Source organism: Ovis canadensis, chromosome 5, assembly GCF_042477335.2.
Source record: "Ovis canadensis isolate MfBH-ARS-UI-01 breed Bighorn chromosome 5, ARS-UI_OviCan_v2, whole genome shotgun sequence".
Classification (NCBI taxonomy): domain Eukaryota; kingdom Metazoa; phylum Chordata; class Mammalia; order Artiodactyla; family Bovidae; genus Ovis; species Ovis canadensis.
The window spans coordinates 33,986,368-34,007,060 of NC_091249.1; the positions used below are offsets into that span (position 1 = coordinate 33,986,368).

At 59.6% G+C, this 20,693-nt stretch overlaps 1 protein-coding gene across 3 annotated transcripts; it reads right to left on the reverse strand.

Moving 5' to 3' along the window:
* Positions 1 to 6,837: 6,837 nt before the first annotated feature.
* On the reverse strand, positions 6,838 to 20,681 carry SPPL2B (signal peptide peptidase like 2B). Of its 3 annotated transcripts, none has more exons than XM_069589499.1 (15): positions 20,533 to 20,681; positions 16,146 to 16,265; positions 15,176 to 15,358; positions 14,680 to 14,769; positions 14,110 to 14,249; positions 13,475 to 13,617; positions 13,195 to 13,291; positions 12,670 to 12,786; positions 11,386 to 11,467; positions 10,484 to 10,558; positions 10,286 to 10,348; positions 10,106 to 10,205; positions 9,632 to 9,709; positions 8,288 to 8,448; positions 6,838 to 7,538 (listed from the first exon to the last, which is right to left on the reverse strand). In XM_069589499.1, exons 1-15 carry the CDS (start codon positions 20,602 to 20,604, stop codon positions 7,296 to 7,298), a joined length of 1,764 nt encoding a protein of 587 aa, XP_069445600.1. In that variant the 5' UTR covers positions 20,605 to 20,681; the 3' UTR covers positions 6,838 to 7,295. The 3 variants fall into 3 exon arrangements, with proteins under 3 accessions (XP_069445600.1, XP_069445601.1, XP_069445603.1); XM_069589500.1 differs by having other exon boundaries at positions 8,221 to 8,448; XM_069589502.1 differs by lacking the exon at positions 8,288 to 8,448.
* Positions 20,682 to 20,693: the final 12 nt, after the last annotated feature.

A 20,693-nucleotide genomic window follows, 5' to 3' on the forward strand; every position in this document is an offset into this window, starting at 1 on the left:
ATCTATACAACAGGCTTCTCTCATCTGCATTTCCACCTCTCCTGTTTCTCCCCACCCGGCTCCACTCATCAGGTGCACGTCCAGCCAGGACACTGCCCCTCCCCCAGTGCCCCAACCACATGATATCAATCACTCAGCAAGCCTTTAGGAAATTTAATAAGCTTGGTCTTTCTTTTTTTTTTTTCCTTTTTGTCTGTGGACTTTTTGTTAGGTTTTACTAGGAAGAGATGTTTGTGAGAGAACTATTTGCAGTGATGATATCTCATGTTTTTGTAGCTTTTTAATGTGCACAGAGGAAAGGAGTCAGAGAGCCTGTGGGTGGAGGGAGGCAGTTGAGGCAAGAAGCTGATAAACATGGGCGATACCCAGGGAAACAGATACAGACATGTACATGAAAAAAACAAACTTCCAATCACTTGTGACTTGTACAGTTAAAATAAATACAGGTTCTCAGTGCAGTGGGAAATCTCAGATTAAATACCAGAACAGAAAAAGGTCATTAGTGCAAAAAACAGGGAAATCTAGGCAAAATTGATTGCGAGTGTTTATGTTCATTTTAACATCAATTTCTTTCTCCCCCCCTCCTTTTGGCCACACTGCACAGCATGTAGGATCTTAGCTCCCCAACCAGGGATCAAACCCAAGCACCCTGCAGCGGGAGTGCAGAGTCTCACCCCATGGTCCACCAACGCATGCATAATAAGTCTCTTCAGTCGTGTCTGACTCTGCAACCCTACGGACTATATAGCTGGCCAGGCTCCTCTGTCCATGGGATTCTCCAGGCCAGAATACTGGAATGGACTGCCATGCTATCCTCCACGGGCTCGAACCCATGTCTTTCGCACCTCTTGGTTTGGCAGACAGGTATTTTACCACTGGCGCCACCTGGGAAGCTCAAGGATGGCCCCTAATGTCAGTTTTCTCAGTGTTGATCACTACGCTACGGCAATGCAAGGTTTGAACACTAGGAGGCACTGGGTGAAGGGTGTACCAGGACACTGTGCCATCTTTCCAATGAACAGGGTTCTGAAACCACCTTTCTTAGTTAATAGAGGTAAAGTGCGGAAGACAGCAAAGCCTGATGTAGACATGAGCCAGCCACCCCGAACATGGTATCCTCTGCTTTACTCGAGAGCCACGCATATTCAGATAATGGGGAACAGCTGTTTCCCTGGTCCCACTGTTACATCCGTGGGATGTGCTTATGACCAAAGAGAAGCAGCCAGGAGCAGAAAGGTCATGCCTAAGATCTGTGTGGGGCTCACAGCCTCAAGTCAATTAATTCAGCCTCCCAGCACCCCCATGGGGAGGGGGCCAGAAGGATTATCCCCACTTTACAGATGAGGACACTGTGGCTTGAAGAGACAGCTCCTATCTGTCTCTGTCATTCTCTCCCTCTTTCTCTACCTCTTTGTATCTGTCTCTATCTCTGCCTCTCCGCATCTCTGTCTCTGCATCTCTGTGTCTCTCTAGGTGTCTCTGTCTCCGTCCCCCACACCCTGCCTACACACAGAGTTCTTGGAATTCAGCAATGTCCCCCACCCTGTCTATGGGTCTCCATCATGAAATGGGCATGGCTCCCCAGGACCCTGCAGTCAGGTAGAGCATGTGAGCCATGGGGACAGGGACCAAGAGCTCTAAACCGTGCCCCAGGGCAGAAAGAGAGATGGGGAAGTGACTGGATCCAGGCCTCAGCTCCCCTGGAGCCAGCCACAGACCCACAGGCGCTTCCCACCTCCCTGCTGCTGGTTTCTCTCTCTTTCCTGGACTCCACGGATGGAAGCAGATGCCCAGACCTTCACATCCTCCTTCAGGAAGGACACACTCCCCTGTGTGTGGCCGTGGGCTCCCCTCACGTCTGTGGTACCAGGAGCAGACCTTTCTCCACGAATCCTGTGCTGAATGGGGTGCCCAGACTTAATCAAAGGCAACCCAGCTCGCCTCCCTCTGAGGCTCTTCCAGTTCCACACTTTACACTCTGAACTTTGAGAATCCTGCCTTGAACACATAAACATCTCCTCTCTGGTGGCTTGTGGGGTCCGCCCCTGCAGTCCCTCACTGCAGGTGCATCAGTAGCAACAGTTGAGACGGGAGAGTGAAGTCGTTCAGTCATGTCTGACTTTGCGACCCCATGAACTGTAGCCCGCCAGGTTCCTCTGTCCATGGGATTTTCTAGGCAAGAATACTGGAGCAGGTTGCCATTTCCTTCTCCAGGGGATCTTCCCAACCCAGGTATCGAACCTAGGTCTCCCGTATTGCAGGCAGACTCTTTACCTGATCAGATCACAATGAATCAGAACACCTGACTGGCTATTTGGTGGGACAGGAGGGCTACATGTGGCGTCCTGGGGGGTCCCAGGGACTCCGTCCCCACTTCCCAGACAAGCAAACTGGGAAGGGGGTCCACACACACAATCACCCACAAAATCATACAGGATCTCACAGTGCAATCACACACACAGCCACGCACACCCGCGGTCACACAGACACACAACGTACAGGCAATACCACCACCCTACACATCCACAGGCAACCCCACGCTTGAGACCACACTATTAGTACAATCGGCTCACGTACCACAGGTGCCGCAGGTAGCTGACTACGACCTCATTCGAAACCTTGTGAGCACCCTACTCTAAATCCTGGTCGGTTTCTCACGCCCTAGCAAGGGACAGGTGAAAGAAGCCACAGGAAGGAGAGCAGAGGAGCCCTCCCCAAAGCCCTGGAAACCCGCTCTCAGCTCCCCAGCCCCGCTTTCCGCCGCCCCATCCACCCCCCGCCCCGTGCGGGTTCAGTCGAGCTAATGGTGGGAAGGCCGAAGAGCGGCCACTGGGGACAGGGAGCCCTCAGGATGGGGAAAAACACAGGGCCTCCTGCCGGGTCTACGGAGCAAGGCCTCATTCACACTCCCCGAGGGCGTCTACACAGCCCGACGCGTCCAACAACCCGGACCACATCCGCACCGCACCTGCTCCGTCTACACAGCCTGAACCCAGGCGTGTGCAGATGGCGGCCACCTCATATCCGGAGACCCCAGACTCACCGCTCTCTGCCCGAGGCTGCAGAGCGCGACCCGGCTCCCTCCACAGTCAACCGGGCCTCGGGGGATGGGGCGGGGCTGAGGGCGGCACCAGGTGAGAGCACCGCCTTCCCCCGACGCGGGCAACTCGTGGGCAGCCCGCCCTCCTCCTACATCACCGCCCCCCGAGGTACCCCTTCCCCCATCACCGCCCCTCATGCGGCACCCCTTCCCCTGTTCACCTGAGACCCACCCGCGCCGCTCCCAGCTCCCCGAGGCTCCGAAAGGACAGCTGGGTGTGGGCGGTCCTGCGCACCTGGTCAGGAGCCCAGTTGGACCCCAGGAAGGAGCTGGGCCGGGGGAGGGAGGGAGTGGGCAGCCCGTGCCCCGGGAGCCCCAGGAGCCACGTGGGGCGCCCGGTTCTGGCCCCTCGGATTTTCTGGGCCCTGGGGAGGCCAGTGCGGTCCAGGTAGAGGGTGTGGCCTGGGCAGGTGAGCCCATGTGGGCAGGTGACCTGGGACAGAGGGCAGCGGAGGGGAGCAGAAAGCTGAGGGGAGGGGTGTGTATGTGAATATCCAGGGTAGTTTATTTAATGAACTTTAACATTGTAAAATGGTTTCCAGAGTTTTGAGATTCTGAACATAGTATGGAGAGCTCCTACATACTTGGTCCAAGGTCTCCGCGTTCCTGACAGCTTGCTTTAGCGTGCTGGTTTATGGGCACAGTTACCAACCATATTCCCTAATCCCTTAGGCTACAACTAGCTGGCCAGGGAGCTGTTTGCCGCTTGCATTCCCCTTGGAGCTCCTCCATAGGAGGGGCCCCTGACCCTGGCTCCACTCCCTCCAGCCTCAGTGCTTTCTCTAACTTTAGTCCCCTCACCTGCAGATGATATACCTTGCCCACCTGGTTGGAAACTCCCACCCCTCTCCAGGCCACAGTCCAGCCTCCTGTCACCTCCCCATCAGAGCCCCACACAGACTGTCCGGTGTCTCTCAGGCTGGATGGTCACCTCCTCAGGAAGCTTTCCCTGCCACCTGCCCCCGCAAGATAGAGCTGGGGGCCACTCCCTTGCTGACTCTCAGATCCACTGCCTTCATAGACAGACATGTCCCAGGTCTGAGCAGAGGGCTTGGCACAAAGCGGATGCCCAGTGAACCAGTAAATGAATGAGCAGGTGGATGGATGAGAAATGCATAAGATCTGGTCTGCTTAGTGGGAGAGAATTGCTATGCTCAGGTCTGCTTCACAGCTCAAACACTAGATGCTGCTGTCAATGTGGTGAGAGGTACAGCCTGGTGGGAGCCTGGAGGAGCTGGGCCTGCAGCCTGAAGGAGTGCCTGGCATCAGCTGACATACTGCGGTGCTCCCACGGGCAGTGAGTGAAGTGAAAGTCGCTCAGTTGTGTCTGACTCTTGCGACCCCATGGAATTCTCCAGGCCAGAATACTGGAGAGAGTAGCCTTTCCCTTCTCCAGGGGATCTTCCCAACCCAGGGATTGAACCCAGGTCTCCTGCATTATTGCAGATGGATTCTTTACCAGCTGAGCCACAAGGGAAGCCCAGTGTTCCCATGGACAGGCAGGGGTCTAATGGCTGGGGCTGCTGCCTGTCTTTGCCCAGCTTCTTGCTAAGCAAAGGATTTGCATTATTATTTACTTATATTTTATTTTATTGATGCTTTGAAATTTCGGTGCTGGAGAAGACTCTTGAGAGTCCCTTGGACTGCAAAGAGAACAAATCAGTCAATCCTAATGGAAATCAACCCTGAATGTTCATTCGAAGGTCTGAAGCTGAAGCTCCAATATTTGGGACCCCTGATGTGAAGAGTCCACTCATTGGAAAAGACCCTGATGCTGGGAAAGATTGAGGGCAGGAGAAGAGGAGGACAGAGGATGAGATGATTGGATGGCATACCAACTCAATGGACGTGAGTTTGAGCAAAGTCTGGGAGATGGTGAAGGACAGGGAAGCCTGGCGTGCTGCAGTCCATGCAGTCGCAGAGTCAGATATAACTTAATGACTGAACAACAACCTTTTATTTGTAATTGGAGGATGATTTACAATGTTGTGTTAGTTTCTGCCATACATCAAATGTGAATCAGCCATAGGTATATAGATGTCCTCTCCCACCTCCTACCCTATCCCACCCGTTTAGGTGGTCACAGAGCACCAGGCTGAGCTCCCAGCATCGTGCAGCAAATTCCCACTAGCTGTTTTACATATGGTAATGTATATGTTTCAATGCTGCTCTCTCAATTCATCCCACCCTCTCCTTTGATTGTGAATGAGTATGTCATGACCTGTAAAAATGACATGAACACACGCTTTGGTGTCCACCAACTTTTTGGCCACAATCACACCTGTCTGCTTAACTGTTGTCTGATGTTTCTGGTTACATTGCTGGGTTGATGACTTTGCCGGTCGTGACAGAGACCATGTGGCTCTAAAAGGCTCCAACAATGATCTCCTGGTTCTTTACTGACAGTCTGAGGTTCCTGCCATGGGTGATTCCGTCCCTGCTTCTTAGATCAGCACGGCAAGCTGACAGCATCAAACGCAGGCAACAGACCCTACTACTCGCCCCTCCCCACGTGAGGGCCCCCGCTCATCAGAACAAGTGGCTATCCAGCGGCAAAGCTGAAACCTGGCTTGGGTGGCACTACCCACATAGGCTGCGGCTTTGCTCAGGACCTGTCCCTCCACACAGGAATTACTGCAGGACCAAAGCCTCCTGGGCCCGGCACACCACAGGCTTCCCCTCACAGCTTCCCTACCCCCACCGCCGCCCCGCCCCACCCCGCCCATTTACTCCCAACCCACTGAACCACAGAAAAGTCAAAGGCCCTGGCGTAAATATCAAAAGCTGTGTTTAATTACAAGATTCAAACAGAAGCAAGGCAGAAACTGCAAACGGAAACTTCAGGAACTAATATCCCTCTTTGAATTCCTTGACATTTGTCAAACTTCAGAAACAAAAACAGAAAAAGAGAAATTCCACCCGCGTTCGAACATCGACGACATACAAAATGGCTTACAGGAAGGCGTGGTCCTCCGGGGAAGGACGGGGTCCCCTCGGACCCTCCCTCCCCTCCCCTCCGTCCCTTGGCTGCCTCCCCGTCCCGCCTCCAAGGCCAGGGGCTCCCGTGGGGTGGGGCGGGTCAGGTCCAGCTGCGCCACCCCCACCCAACCGCGGGGTCACCTGTTCTTTTTAGGAAACAGAAACAGGTGGAAGACGTCTTCTGGGTTTTATGTTTTGTTTTCATAAACAAACATGGTTTCTTCCTCGGAGGCGTGGCTGAGACATGAGTCTGGCGCTGGTATCGTTTGGAATGGATCATGGTTTGGCCCCCGCCGGTCTGCAGCAGAGCGGCGGGACGGGAGGGACGCGGAGCCGGCGTGGGGTCCAAGGGTCTGGGCCTCGCCTCTCGTCGTGGACGTGGAGGAGTAGGCCGGGGCCCTGGCGGTCACAGCCCCCGGGGTCTGTCCGGGTGGTGGCTCCCTGCCAGCCCGATGTGGGGGCGGCGGCATCTCCGTCCTGAGGTTCAGAGAACCCTGTCTGTGAGGTAGAAGACGTAAGCCAGTTCCAGAGCGCCCCCTCCCACGTTCCGGAAGCTCTTCGCCCACCCGCGGTAGCTGGAGGCCCAGGTGCGTGCACTGATGGGGTGCTGAGCGTGCAGGTGACCGCGGCGAAGGTGGGGACCGAGTTCCTCCAAGCGGAAAGGCAAAATGGAGCCACCGGCCTGGCGCCAGCCACCCCTGTGCTCCGGAGGAGCACTCCGAGGGGCTCGCACCCCAAGAGGCAACACTACCAACATCTCAAAAAGTCGTGGCCATTTATTAAAACATGGAGGAGCTGGAGCACAGGCGCTGGGCGCTCACCGCGGGGCCCCAACCCCACCAAACCGGTGACAGCTCCAGTCCAAGCCCCAGAGGCCCTGCGGACAAGAGCCCCTCCCTCTCTCTCCCCCTCTCCCGCCCCGCCCCCGCCCCCGGGGAAGCAGCAGCAGGGTAAGCACCAAACTGGGCGTGTCCGAGGCCACCGGCAGAGGTGCCGCTCTGCCCTCCCCAGGACACCACCGCGCAGGAAGCAGACCGCGCGCGGGGGTGGCCTCTACCGGCCGGGGGCTTCGCGGCTACGCGAGCTCGGAGCAGGGCTGGGGGCCAGGGTGCGGCCGGAGGGCTGGAGGAGGACGTGCGCATCGGCCAGACCAGAGCACCAAGTTGGGGGCCGCGCGGGTCCAGTGCGGGACGCGGCGCCGAATCTGTGCCCTCCCCTAGGCCGAGGGGCCGGGTGGGGCAGCGAGGCGTTCGGGTTCCTGGGGGGGCGCATCTGCCCCGAGCTTCTCCTCGGGCGCAGACTGTTCTGGAGTCTGCTCCACCGGCGGAGGGGTTGGGACCGCGTCTTCGCCAGGAGTTTGCCGGCCTGGGACGGGGGCAGGGGCGGCGTCAGGGTCCGCATGGGGCTGCTGCGGGCCGTCGGTGGGGGCGGGTGCCCAGGGCGACTGAGGTAGGTCCTTCTGTGAAGGAGAGGCCTCGGGTTGGCGGGGCCGCGGGGTGGAGGGGAGGGGAGGGGAGGGGAGCCCCCGAGGGTGGGCTCGGACCTGGAGAGGGGCTGCGCTAGGAACTGCACCACCACCACCACCACCGCCACCGCCACCACCACAGGGACCCTAGGAGGCCGCGACCTGACTGCTCTGGCTTGTTCAACCTCGGGAACTTTCCAGAACCCACCCACCCGCTCTGGGCCAGGCAAGGCCCTAGGGAGAGAACTCTGAGGATAGTGGGCACTGAGCCCCAGAGGCCTTCCCAAGAGCCTGGGGGAGGGTCCAATTGTAGGTGGACTGAAGGGGGAGCTGGGAGGCCGGGGAGACAGGCCCTGGGGATGGAGGGGGTTTCCCAAGGGGGCAGCAATCCATCCCAGAGTTCCAGGACTACAACGGTTTACCAGTCCTGCACAGGGCGCGGCCTCGGTCCCACTCCTCTATGGATTCAGACAAGAACAGGGCCCAGCCTGCGCCTCACCCACCCCAAAGCATCGAGAAGCCCAAGTGGAAACCGGCTTCCCAGCGACACCCGCACAGGTACCCCTCCCCGCATGCCTCCCCACCTCCGGCGGTGGCAGGAGGGGAGGAAACACAGCACCCAGAGCGGAGTGGGCGCTGCGGGGTTTAGGTGTAACGCTAGGAGGTCTTACTCAACTTTAACTCTAGTTAGGGCTTATTAGGCTATTACTGCTCGCAGACAGTCATAGCAAACTGGTATTCACCGCAAAGCCGCTGCCCGTCCAGAACACGCCCAGCTCCCTGCGCCAGAGCGCCAGGGCACAGCTGGTGATGAGCGTGCAGGGCACGAGGTAGAGAAGGGCGGGCTGGCCACGCTGCATGAGGGCCAGCGCCATGAACGTCACCAGGAGCCCGATGCCATAGGCTGCAGGGACAGAGACAGGCAGCATGTCACTGCATGGTGACTGTGACGCACCAGGAGTCCATCTTCCCCACCTTCCAGGACATGCCCCACCGCCCTGCTGGGGCAGGCAAGAGCCCACGCAGGGGTCAGCCCCCAGACTAGGGGGGCGGCCATGGGAGGGCCTAGAATCCTTGCGGTGGCTGAGAAGGAGCTGCAGAGGTGTCCCAATATCTCGGTTTTATAAACCTCTAATCAAGAATAATCTGAACCAAAGTAACATCGGTACAGAACTAGGAAATCTTTCCAGAGTGATCACATGAAAGCCCTGAAGGGTCAGATGGCGTCTATACTTGGCGCCATCATCCAGAATAGACGGTGTTATTTAGGGCTGTGTGAATGCAGCCATGCAGGGATCACGCGAAGATGGACATACAACAGGCAAATGTGATGAGGGGTTAGCAAGGGTCGGCCTGAGCCCAGCAGAGGATGCAGCGCTGTACTGACCTTGCAACTGCACAAGTGCAATTACTTCCAGGTCAAGAGTTACAAGAAAGATGGCTCACTGGACCATCTCTTCCAGGCCAAGAGCCCCATCTCCAGCACAAGGCCTCCACTCGGGGCCGCTTGCCCTGCCCTCACACCTCCATGTTACTGAGCAATAGGATTGTCCTGGGAGAGTCCAGATTATCGACTGTGGACTCTCCACGTATCCTGAAGTAATCCATCTGAACAAACTAGGGATCTCAGTGACAGGAAGTACAGGACAATCTGACACACTGTGGTTCAAAGGGAAGGACCTTGTGGGTGCATGTGGACAGGTTGATCCCGGGGACTTTGATGCTGGGGGCCGGCATGGAGGACAGGTCTCAACCTCAGGAACCCAGGGGAGGGCGGACAGCAGTGGCTCAAAACTACGCCGGCCTGGAAGGCTCCCTGGTGGCTGCGGCAGGGCCTGTGCTCTCTGCACCCCAGCTCATCCTGAAGAGCTGACCCAGTGAGACAAGAGAAGTGGTCTGGACCATCTTAGAAACCACCAGGCTCGACAGAAAATGAGGAAGCATCCTGTCGGTGTCAATAAATTTGGAAACGAAACAAACTGAAGCCAAAAGGAAAAAGAGAAAGATGAAAAAGAAAAGAGAAACAGCAGCCACAGTGTAAAGTGAGGAGGCTGTGACGCGGGGGGAAGACAGGACAACGGGCTTACCGATGGTGCAGGCCACGAAGTAGACCCTGGAGGACTGCACCTGGATGTCGAAGCGGTGGCAGTAGGCCACGAGCAGCCCTGCAGAGACCGGCGTGGGCGGAAGCTGTGGGCAGAGGCCTGGCCGCGCCCCAGCTGGGCAACAGTGTTCCCACGGAGAGACGGGGCACCAAGCGCTCCTCCCCAGCTCAGGAGAGCGCTGGCCTGGTGCCGCCCTGGACTCCTGGCAGCTGACTGAGACCTCAGGCCAGTGCAAACCCCAGCTCGGCGCCCACCTGCCGAGGAGCCACCTGAGGCGGGGGAACCTTGGGGATAGAGCAGCTGGAGAGGAGGGCAGGTCTGTGCAACTGGGACCATGCCTCCATGGAGTCACCTCCCTGCCGTCCTGGCCCATCCGGGCAAGCTCCACCTCTGCTCACTGACCCACCAGCCCCTCTGGTCCGGCACCCCCAGGCCACCCAAGCCCAGCCCCAGTACCTGGGACCAGGATGTCCCCGAAGCCCAGGAGGGAGAAGGGGCGGTCACACAGAGCCAGCGGTGAGGCGTTGAGTCTGGGTACCTTCAGCACCATCGGCAGCTGCAGAGAGGGGCAGTGTCTCCAGCACCCGCCAGCCCTGCTCCCTGCACACTCAGCACCTCGCCACAGGATACTCCTACCTTCTCGTGGGTGGCTGAGTCCGAAGGCCCGGTTGCCACCTCCACCATAATGCTGTTCCCGCTCTAAGAGAAGGGGGGTGCCATGTCAGGAGGGGCTGAATGCAGCAGCCTGACCAGGGGGCAGGGCGTGGGCAGGCTGGGGCAGGGCCGTGGGGTGTGGGCAGGCAAGGGCAGGGCACGGGCTGCGGCAGGGCCCACCTTGGTCAGGAAGGGCGTGATGAACACGAAGAAGACGTCGTAGATGAACAGCACCATCAGCAGCAGTGTACAGGCCTGTGGAAGGATGGACCAGGCGTCCAGAGGGCTGCCCTCCACTCGGGGACCCCCGCCAGCTCTGCCCCACCCCCACCCCGCACAGGGTTCTGACGCACAGACACTCCAGGATGCATCAGCAACCCCGGCCAAGGCTCAGACTTTCCCTGTGGGAAGGAACATCTTGCCACCTTGACGAGAACGTCAGAGGATGGGCAGCCGAGGCTCAGGGAGAGCCAAGATCTGGGCTTCTCTTCTTTTTGGCAGCATTGCTCAGCTTGTGGAATTTCTAGTTCCCCAGCCAGGGATGGAACCCCGGCTACAAACAGTGAGACAACCAAGTCCTAGCTCTGGACCAACAGGGAATCCCCTTTGCTTCTGAGTTTCTGATAGAAAACTCGAAAGACACACGGTCGTGCCTGGCCAGCCCCATGTTTGGGCAAGTGACACCCATCTTTGCGTTTCCCTGCCTCTAGGTTGCCGCTGCGGGGTTGGGCCTCAGCCGGGGCCCCAGTGCCAGCCTGGTGCTCCAGGCAGAGCCCCATCCTTCTGCCTGTGGGTTTCATCTGGTTCTCCTCCTCTGTTCACCTCACCAGCACTGCACCATCACCAGGGAGGATCCCCTTGGCCCAGCAGTCACCAGTGCGGCAGCCACGCTGGGAGGCAACCCTGTGCTAATCCTCAAGCCCAAGGTGGCCAAAGGGACAGAAAAGCAAAAACCATACCACCTACAAGGCGCCAGGCTCAGGGCAGAAGGCCCTGGGCAAGGCCACGTGACAGGACAGTAGGCAGACACGAGGAGGCTCCACCCCTCATCCAGAGCTCCCTGAAACCTGGGGGACCCTCACCTTGAACGTGGGGAGGCGGATGGTCTTCAAGGTATAGAGGCAGAAGGCGATGCCCAGCGCGTCCTGGAGGATCCAAGCCCACCTGGAATGCAGCGCAGCCTCATCCTCAGGCAGGGTCTCGAGAGCCTCCACCAGGCGGCCCCACCCTCCCCGGCCACCAGGTCCAAGCCACTGGTGCCCAGCCTCCCACAAAGTGCCATGGCCCCATCTCTCTGCAACAGTGGCCTTCACACCTGGGGCACAGGACGGGGCAGGGGGTGAGGGGAGGGGAGCTCTACAACTACGGATTCAAACTTTTCAAAAATATCTTTTAAATGATTTAGAAAAACAAAACTCGCACACACACCCCACCTTCCCAGCCAGGTGCCACACACACTCTCTTGGGAAATAGAGGCTTGGGGTTCTGAGGACACAGTCTGGAGCCCCAGGAGACAGGGCCACTTCCAAATTTGTAAGCTGATGCTCTGATGAAGCTCCAGTACTGGGGAAATCGGCCCCCACCACCTGCTCCATCCTCCCTGCCCCTACTCCTCGGAGCTTCATTTGAGCACAGGGTGACAGTCTCTAGGCCAGGGCACTGGTGGGAACAGTGAAGGCTCACTGAGGCCGCGTGGGTGCCCAGACATGGTAGAAACTAGGGCCTGTTCTAATTTCAAGCGGGGGAGTGGGCCTTCTGGCTGGGACTTAATCTTGAGAGCTCATATTCTTTTTGTGTACAGAGAACTCCAAATATTTTCACGTTTTCCTTCTGCCAGTTAAATCTGTTGTGGCTCCAAAAGGCAGCACAGCCAAGAGTGTTTAACGGCCCCAGAGAAGCTCAGAGAAAGTGCCAGATGGTGTCGGTGACAGCGGGGGCGGGGACATGGGGACCGGCAGTGGCTGCCTCTGGTGGGAGGCTGCCCAGGGGACACGGGTGTTTGCCGAGGCAGGGCAGTGGGTCTGGTGGCGCCAGGCCACATCCAGGCTGCCGCTGAGCCCATGGCTCCATGCCCGGGCAGCAATGCCAGTGGCATCTTCCGCCCAGATTGCAATTGCAGACCCCAGGGCACCAGACAGGCCAGGAGGCAGCTAGAGCTGGGCAGCCATCCGTTGAGCCTGGTCAGCACCTGGACAGCATGCAGTCACTGCGTCCAGAGCACTGACAGCAGGGCTTTTCATAACTGGGAGCTGGCCCGGATCCAAGGGCCCGGGTCAGACGGCTCAGGAAGGCGAGGGAGGTCAGAGCACCCGAGGACAGCACCCTGCTGCCCCCCCTCCCCCCTGGGGCGGCGGCAGTGCACTCACTGGTCCTCATTCCGGAAGATGCCCCACACCACGCTGACGGCCGCACACAGCAGCGCCAGGAGCAGTGTGCGGACCTGAGGGCGCTTGTGGAAATAGGGCAGGCTGTTGTCAGGGACCCTGCAGGCAGGCAAGGGCATCAGGGCTCTGATCCTCACAGCACTGTCTGCCCAGCACTGCGGGATCGGCTCAACTCCTATCCCAAAACCTCCCATGTCATCCCCCTGGTGCCCTACCCGGTGCCCCCCACCCCTACCCAGATCCCAGGGGGCCTGACCCTGAATGGGATGTGGGGGGAGGAAGGCCGGCTCAGAGCCAACCCCACTTTCCCAGGAGCCCCCAGCCAGCACTGAGGGGGCACCTGCCATATGCCTGCACCGCACCAGACTGACTGAGGGCTCTGGAGAGGGCCCTCAACTTCACAGAAGCTGTGGCGCCTCAGACGCAGGACGGGGAGGGGAGAGGCCGAGAGGTGGCAGAGCGGGACCCCCTCGAGTAGAGCCAGTGTGGGCCGTCCGGGGGGCTCACCTGCACTTGCAGAACGGCAGCCTCTGCACGAGCGGTGACAAGCAGCTGTAGAGGCCGGTGGAGGAGGCCAGGCAGAAGATGCCGATGATGACGTAGACTGGAGGGAGTCGCAGGGCGGGGGGCAGTGAGAGGCTGAGGGGGGTCTCTGCACCTCACTCCCCTGGCAGGGGGCGCACCAAGGGAAGGGAGGGGCGGCCCCCGCCTGAGGCACTCCTTGAAGGCAGGGACCACAGCCTCCATCCCCAACACACGGCCCTGGGGGCTGAGGCAGGGGACCCACCGAGCTGGTCGTAGAAGAAGTAGAGCAGCACCAGCATGGAGCAGCACATGACCACGAAGACGCAGATCATGACGGGCGTCACGTCCACAGCCTCGTCCTCCTGCTTCTCGGGCCCGTCATCCCGCTTGTGCTTCATGTATCTCCTGGAAGGACGGGCCGGTCAAGGGGCGCCCTGCGGCCGGCACGGCGCCTGGGGCTGCAGGCACGGGGAGGGGCAGGCCGAGGGACAGCGTACCTGGCCCCCGTCCAGGCCCACCGTGTGTATGAGGGTCCCCCTGACGGAGGACCCGGCCCCCAGGACCTCATGGGAGGGCGCCGGGAGCTGTGGTCCTCACAGGGAGGACTCCCGGAGGTGGGGCTCTGGCCCCTGGGCCAGGCTATGGTGGTGCTCTGGGAGGAAGGCTGTGAGTCCCATGGGGCCACCCTGGCCCCGCCCCAACTGTCCCACAGGCTGCCCTGGCTGCTGAGGCACGCTTTCCTGGGGACGCCCCTGCCTGGCCAAGCCAGAACCCCGGGGGCCTCTCAGCAGCTCTCCTGGGTCTCATGCTGCCTTTCTATAGAGGCCCCTCTTGCGGTCCCCTGCCCAGTGTCCAGGCTGCCTGGCTGGCACCCACCCACACACACGGGGCACTTACTTCCTGACATCCCGGCTCCCGGCCCAATAGCCCCCGAGCGCGACGGTTCCCACAGCCATGAGGAAGATGATGACCATGTTGTAGTCCAGCATGGGCTCCTTGGGGGCGTGCAGCGCCGCCCGCACTGCCTGGCCGAAAGTCTGCCTCGGAGAGCACAACAGAGCTAAGGCTGGGGAGACCCCACCTCGCCCCACCCCATGCCCTTGCCCAACATGTCTGACCCCAGAGAAGTGGGCCCTGCTGGGACAAGCTAACCAGCGGGACATGAAGCAGCCAGGAAGCTGAGGAGAGGTCCCTCGGTGGGGAGACGGGGAGCCTAGCGTGGAACCCCAACTGTTCCCTCCTCACTCGTGTGCTGATGCTCACCTGCTCTGGACCCGACTCCCCACATCAAAGCCTACCAAGCTTTGGTCAGCCCAGGCTAGGAGGGCATAAGGGGGGCTGGCACTTAGGGTCTCTGGCACGTGGGCAGGATCAGGGTCTCCTCTCCTGAGGTTCACAGCACTGTGGGCCCATCTCCCCAGGCCCTGGCCCAGCTGCAGATGGTAGGGGGCAAGTGGGCAGCCCTACCTGGAAAATGTCCAGCATGTCTCGGTAGCTGAGCAGGGCCACGGGAATGCCGATCTCCTCATACTGAGTCTTGTTGCCTCCCGGGGGAACCTGTGGGGCCAGGGGCAGGAGAGGATGACTGCCCCTGGGTGGGACACTGCAAGCCACCGACAGTTGGCCGGCCCTCGGAGCCGGGGGGAGGGTCCTGCATATGTGTCTGGGTCCTCAGGGCCAGGAGGGCAAGCCTGTGGGTTCAGCCCCTTCTTCCTAGGGCTAGGCTGGGGGCACCAGTCAGTCTCAGGGAGGAAGAGGCTGGCTCGTGCCCCACCCCACCCACCCCCTCAGAGATCCTCCCCAGGCCTGGTCATACCCCGAGCACAGCTCTGGGATACGACCCCCTCCAGACCAGAGTCAGAAAACCAAGCTCCCTGTCTTCTCTACCCAGACCCCTGCCTCAAACCCTAACTCGGTCCCGCCCCCAGGGTCCCAAGCTGCCCAGGAGGCCTGGGGGCCGCACCAGCGCCTCCTTGCTGACGATGAGCAGCCCTCGGGCCCCGCTGCCCTGGGCCAGCCGCACTTTCTCGTAGAAGGTGCAGTTCCCCCGTGCCACCAGCGGGATCTGGTTGCTGAAGCCTTTGGGGGGGAGGTCGGCAGGAGAGCAGAGCACGGAGCTCGTCCAGTCCCGCACCTGCAGGAGAGACTGAGGGAGGGAGGCCTTCAGAGAGGCAGAGGGGATGGTGCCAGGGCAGCCAGGCGGCAGGGACCCCGCGGGGCACCCAGGCCACCAGTGACTGCCACCCCCACACTGCCTCACTGCAAGGCCTGGGAGCCAGCCCCACACCACGCTCTGCACAACACACACCCATGCGCACATGCACACACACACAACCCACACCCACACCACACAGACACATGCATGCAGTGTGCACACAGACGCACCACACACAGACCCCAATCACCAGGCAGACGGGGGCGTCTGGAGCCCGCCACAGACACCACACGGGGCAGGCAGGAGCTCTGGCCTCAGTGATGACAATCGATCCACCTGCTAAACCAGGCACTGGGCATCCGTGTTCTCTGGGAGGAGTCAGGCCGGACCAGGGAGCAGCATGTCTGGGCCGCCCCAGCGACAGAGATGGGCAGACCTCTGCGTCACTCGTCTAAGGATTTCTGGCCAGCCACCCCAGCCCAGCACGGTGGGAGTGATGGGAGGTGGCTGATGCCCTGGACAGGGGACATCCCGCAGCAGTGCCCCAATCTTTTACTTACAACCAAGGAAACCGGGGCTCAGAGAGGCTGGGAGCTCCTCTGGGGCCACATCCCTCCTCCAACTCCCAGCAGAGCCCTTCCTCCATCCTCAGGGGCCCCCCCCCAGGATCCATCATCCAGAGTTCCCCCAGGGACCCGGGGCAGGAGTGGAGGGAGAGGTGCCTTGGGTGGTGAGCCCATGGGGAGGACCCCAGCGGAAGGCTGCCTGCTAGACTTACCGCCTTGCTGAGGTCGTGCGGCAGGTGGGCCCACTGCGGGTTGTAGAGGACGCAGTAGTCTCTGCCTCTGGGGCCACCGGTCTCAGACACCACGTGCACCATGCCGTACTCACAGGCCACCTGGGCGGGGGTGGAGTCAGAGCAGGCAGGGGCTGGCCCGCCGCCCCGCCCAGCTCTGGATGGTCCCGCCCTCTGCCAGCACAGCTGGGGCCCTCAGCTCAGGCGGACACAAGGGAGGGCAGGGCCAAGCCTCCACAAGGAGATCTGGGTGCCAACCGTGGCCGTGCCAGGGCCCCTCCGTGTGGCTCCAATGGCTGAAAGGGAGACGTAGAGCCACGCCACACACACAGAGGGCCTGGGCCCACCCCAGCCCCTTGGCTTCTTGGAGCCAGAGGGGCCCAACGGGACCCCAGCTCTGCACATACCAGTTCCAGGGTCCATCTCTCTGTACCACCCAGAGGCGAGACACAGACTGTACCCCTCAGTATCCCCCTAGAATCTTCCCCAGAGACAACAGGCAGGAGCCCCTTTGTGCTGGTGACAGACCCACACCCACCCCAGAATGTGTTGTAGTTGGGGGGTAGGGGGCTCTGACTCAGCAAGGGGTCCCCAGGGGCCGTGGCCCTGACAGCATGCCTGGGACACAGACTGGCTCTCAGAAGGCTGGGTCCTCTGTGGACAGAGGCCAAGTCAGTTGGCGGTGGTGCAGAGAGGGGCTGGGATCCCCAGCTGGCCCTGCGTCTTGGTGTGTCACCTGGAGCTGCTGGGTCCAGTGTTCGGCAAAGCTGTGTTTACAGGGCTGGGGCACCAGAGAAGCTGGGTATGCAGGCGCTGCCACCAGCGCTTGAGGGAGGGAAGGTTGGTGTCATCCTGCACCTGCCCCTGCCCAGCCAACCCTGTTCCCTCTACCTGAGGCAGGAGTAGGAGCCCCGGCTTCCTAGTTCTCCCTACCACCATGTCCCACTCAGAGCCCCTGCCACGCCCCCACCTTGGGCCATTGCAGGGAATCCGTGGTCCCTCAACCCTCAGGCTGAATCCGGCCCACCTTCTGTATTTGTCAATAACGTTTTACTGGAACATGGCTGCCTGGTTCCTGAATGCAGAGCCTATGCTGCTTTCTGCAGAGCCAGGGAGTTGTAGCAGAGGCCATGTGGCCCAAAAGCTCTAAGAAGACATCTGCAGACCCCTGGTCTATGAGCCCAGAGTTGCTGGTATAACACAGGAATGGCTAGAAGCATTTCTTTTTAATTTAAAAAGGTCACTTAGAAGCACGAGAGCACACGTCCCAGCCCACCCCCCCGCCCCACCACTATGTGCACAGCTGGCTCTCCCTTAGGATATCAGCCTGGGCTTGTGGCAAAGCCCAGAGAGCACAGTCTTGCTGTGGATACGGTCTCCTCCCAGGGGAGGTACAGGACTGGGAGCAGGTATTCCAAAGGGCCCAGAGCTCTCAGTGTCCCTCCTTCCCCCCATTCCAGCACTGCCCCTTCCAGTTTGGAGAATGAGAAAAGCCACTAAGGACAGGCCACCTCCCAATGCATTACAACCACAAAGAAGGTTCAGGAACTTCAAGATGACACTGACAGCATCCATGCCAGGGTGCTTAGTGAGAAGCTAAGGGGTCCAGATGGGGATTCGTCTATGTAACACTTGGTGAGTTCTAGGAGAGAGTGGGGTAATCAGGACCTGGGAAGCTTAGAAAAAGATGTTTAGGTGGAGGAATGTGGGGGAGGGGAGCAGGACAGGAGGGGAGCAGTGGAGGGGTGAAGGGGCAGATGCAGGGCAGGGTGAGGAGGGGAAGGGTGGGGACAGGTTGGGGATGGTGGAGGGGTACATGGTCAGGTGAGGGGCAGAGAAGGCACCCACGCGTTCAGATCAGCTGAGTAACAGGCCCCATGCTGGCCATTATATACACAACTTGTACCAATGGTGTAAGGGTGTCCAATCCCTCGTCCAGAGTCACAGAATGATCGGGAGTGAGCTCATGGTGGTGAGCAGGCATCCTCTGGCCCCATGGAGAGCTGGCCATACCCTTGGGCGCCATGAAGAACCATGCCCAGGGGTCTGTCCTAGGAAGAGCTGGCTCAGGAGCTGCCCTCCTCACTCACTCCCACACTCTCCTTGGTTGCCCACACTCAGGGTAAAGTTCAAAACCCTCAACCAGCTGGGAATAAAGTCCAAACACCCCAGCACCCTGCTCCGACCAGCGCCGTCCACTCCCCTGGAGCCCAGCCCAAGGAGGCCGCATGCCCCGCCTGCCCTTTACCCCATGCTGAGCCACTCCACTGCTGCTTCCCCCACAGCCCCGCCTGCCAGGGCGCCTGACAGGCCTCCGCCTCCCTCGGGTATAACCACTGGAGCGTCCTACGGGCCACTATAGTGGGCCCTCACCAGCTCCAGATAAATCCTCGGCTCTCGGGAGGTGAGGGGGAGAATGAGACTGACATGCACACACTACTATGTATAAAACAGATAACTACCAAGGACCTACTGCATGGGCTCCCCAGGCGGCTCAGTGGTAAGGAACCCACCTGCCAATACAGAAGCCTCAAGTTCCAACCCTGGGTCAGGAAGATCCCCTGGGGAAGGAAATGGCAACCCACTCCAGTATTCTTGCCGGGGAAATCCCATGGACAGGGAACCTGGTAGGCTGCACTCCACGGGATCATGAGAGTTGGACACAACTTAATGACTAAACAACGACAAGGACCTACTGTATAGCACAGGGAACTCTACTCAATACTGTGTAATGGCCTATATAGGAAATAATCTAAAAAGGGGTGTGTATATATACATATATATATATAACCGAGTCACTGTGCTGTACAGCTGAAACTAACACAATATGGCAAATCAACCACACTCCAATAAAAATTAAATAAATATCTGCCATTAAAAAAATAAAAATCACCAGATTTCACACCTCCAGCCCTGCCCTCGTCACCTGCAACTTTCTCCCTGGAACACCTTCTTGACCCAGCAAACTCCTACTCATCCTTCAGAACGCCCCTCTGGTACCCTTGCTTCTTGCTTCTGAAAATCATTCCCAGGCGAACCACGCCGTTCCTTCTGTGGTGTTCTTGTGACCCTTCGCCCACCTATCGCTTTGCCATTTTTTTTCCTTTTTCTAAATATTTAGAGAGCTCAAAATCCCTGCTTCCAATGGGTCAGACTGCTGAGGAAGACGAGCAAATAGGGCTGGGGGAAATACAGGGAGCTGGCAAAGCACCTGGGGAGGAGGTGGGTCAGAAAGCTGCTGGAATGTGGCACCCCTAAGCTGAGACCAGAAACACAGCGTTGGAGGGAGTTAGGTTTCAGGGAAACAGAGCCCAGTGAGCAAAGTGCCTTTAATATGCTAGAGTTGGAAGCAAAGGATGGTTTCCTGTCAGCCGGATCACAGAGTCCTCCTGAATGTGTCAGTGGCACCAGAAAGCTCTCATTTGGACACAAGATCTGACACACTTTGAAAGAGATCCCTCCTGCAGGGCTGAAAATGAACTGGGAGTTTGGGGGACAAAAGCGGCCTTGGAGAGAAGCCAGCAGCCTGAAGCAGAGGTTGGGGGGCTGGCACAGAAAGGGCAACGTTAATGGCCCAGTTTGTAGGGCTGTGGGGGGGGGGCACCATTTCCGGAGTTATGGAATTTGGGAGAGAGGGAGGGTTTGGAAAATAAAAAATGCACTCAAGGTAACGTACATCAGCCATCTCCAGGTCTGTACCCCAGTGGCGACCCTTGAGGTTAAGTGACAAACAAGTAGCATGCCCCACGTCCGGGATCCCCTACATCATCTCGCTGACTGCGCACTGTACACTTATCCTCCTTTTGCAGACGACCAACTCAAAGCGGGAACTCCCCTGCCAAGGTCACGGCAGAAAAAGATGGGGCGGCGATTCGACCCCATTCCAGGGCTGGGCTCCTGGACGCTTCTCGACGCCGCCAGTCACTGGGTGCCACGCTGGGCAGTTGACTACAACCACGGGAATGGGGGTAGTATCGCTTTCAAGGGGATGCCAGGGTCAGAGAGGGGTAGCCCCCGACTAAGGCCACGGAGTCAGAGAGGGGAGTCCCAGAGGCGGTTGGAGACCCCGAGACAGACCAGCAGGGGCCGGGGCGGAAGCGGGGTAGTGGGACCTAAAACTTTAGGTCCGGGCGGAACCCAGTGACACCACGGCTGGGAACGGCGTCCAGACAGAGAAGGGAGACCGGCCGGGGGACAGACCCGCAAGGTCACGGTCGGGCCCCAGGCCCACGGGTTGCCGGCACCGGGGGCGCGGATCCCCTAAGCTGGCCCCAGGCCGGTCAGGGCGGGGTTCTGCGCGGGGCCAGGGAGGGGTGAGAAGCCGGGGCACCGTGGCCGGCGAGGCCAACGGGGTCGGCGCCGCCCTCACCTGGGCCGCGAGGAGAAGGAAGGCCGCTGCGAGCCGCGCCAGCGCCGCCGCCGCTGCCGCCGCCGCCGCCATGTCGCCCGGTCCCCGCCACAGGCGTCGGCAGATGTTTCCCAGCAACGCCCCGGCGCAGAGCGCCGCGCAGGCGCCCTGCGTCTTTCGCG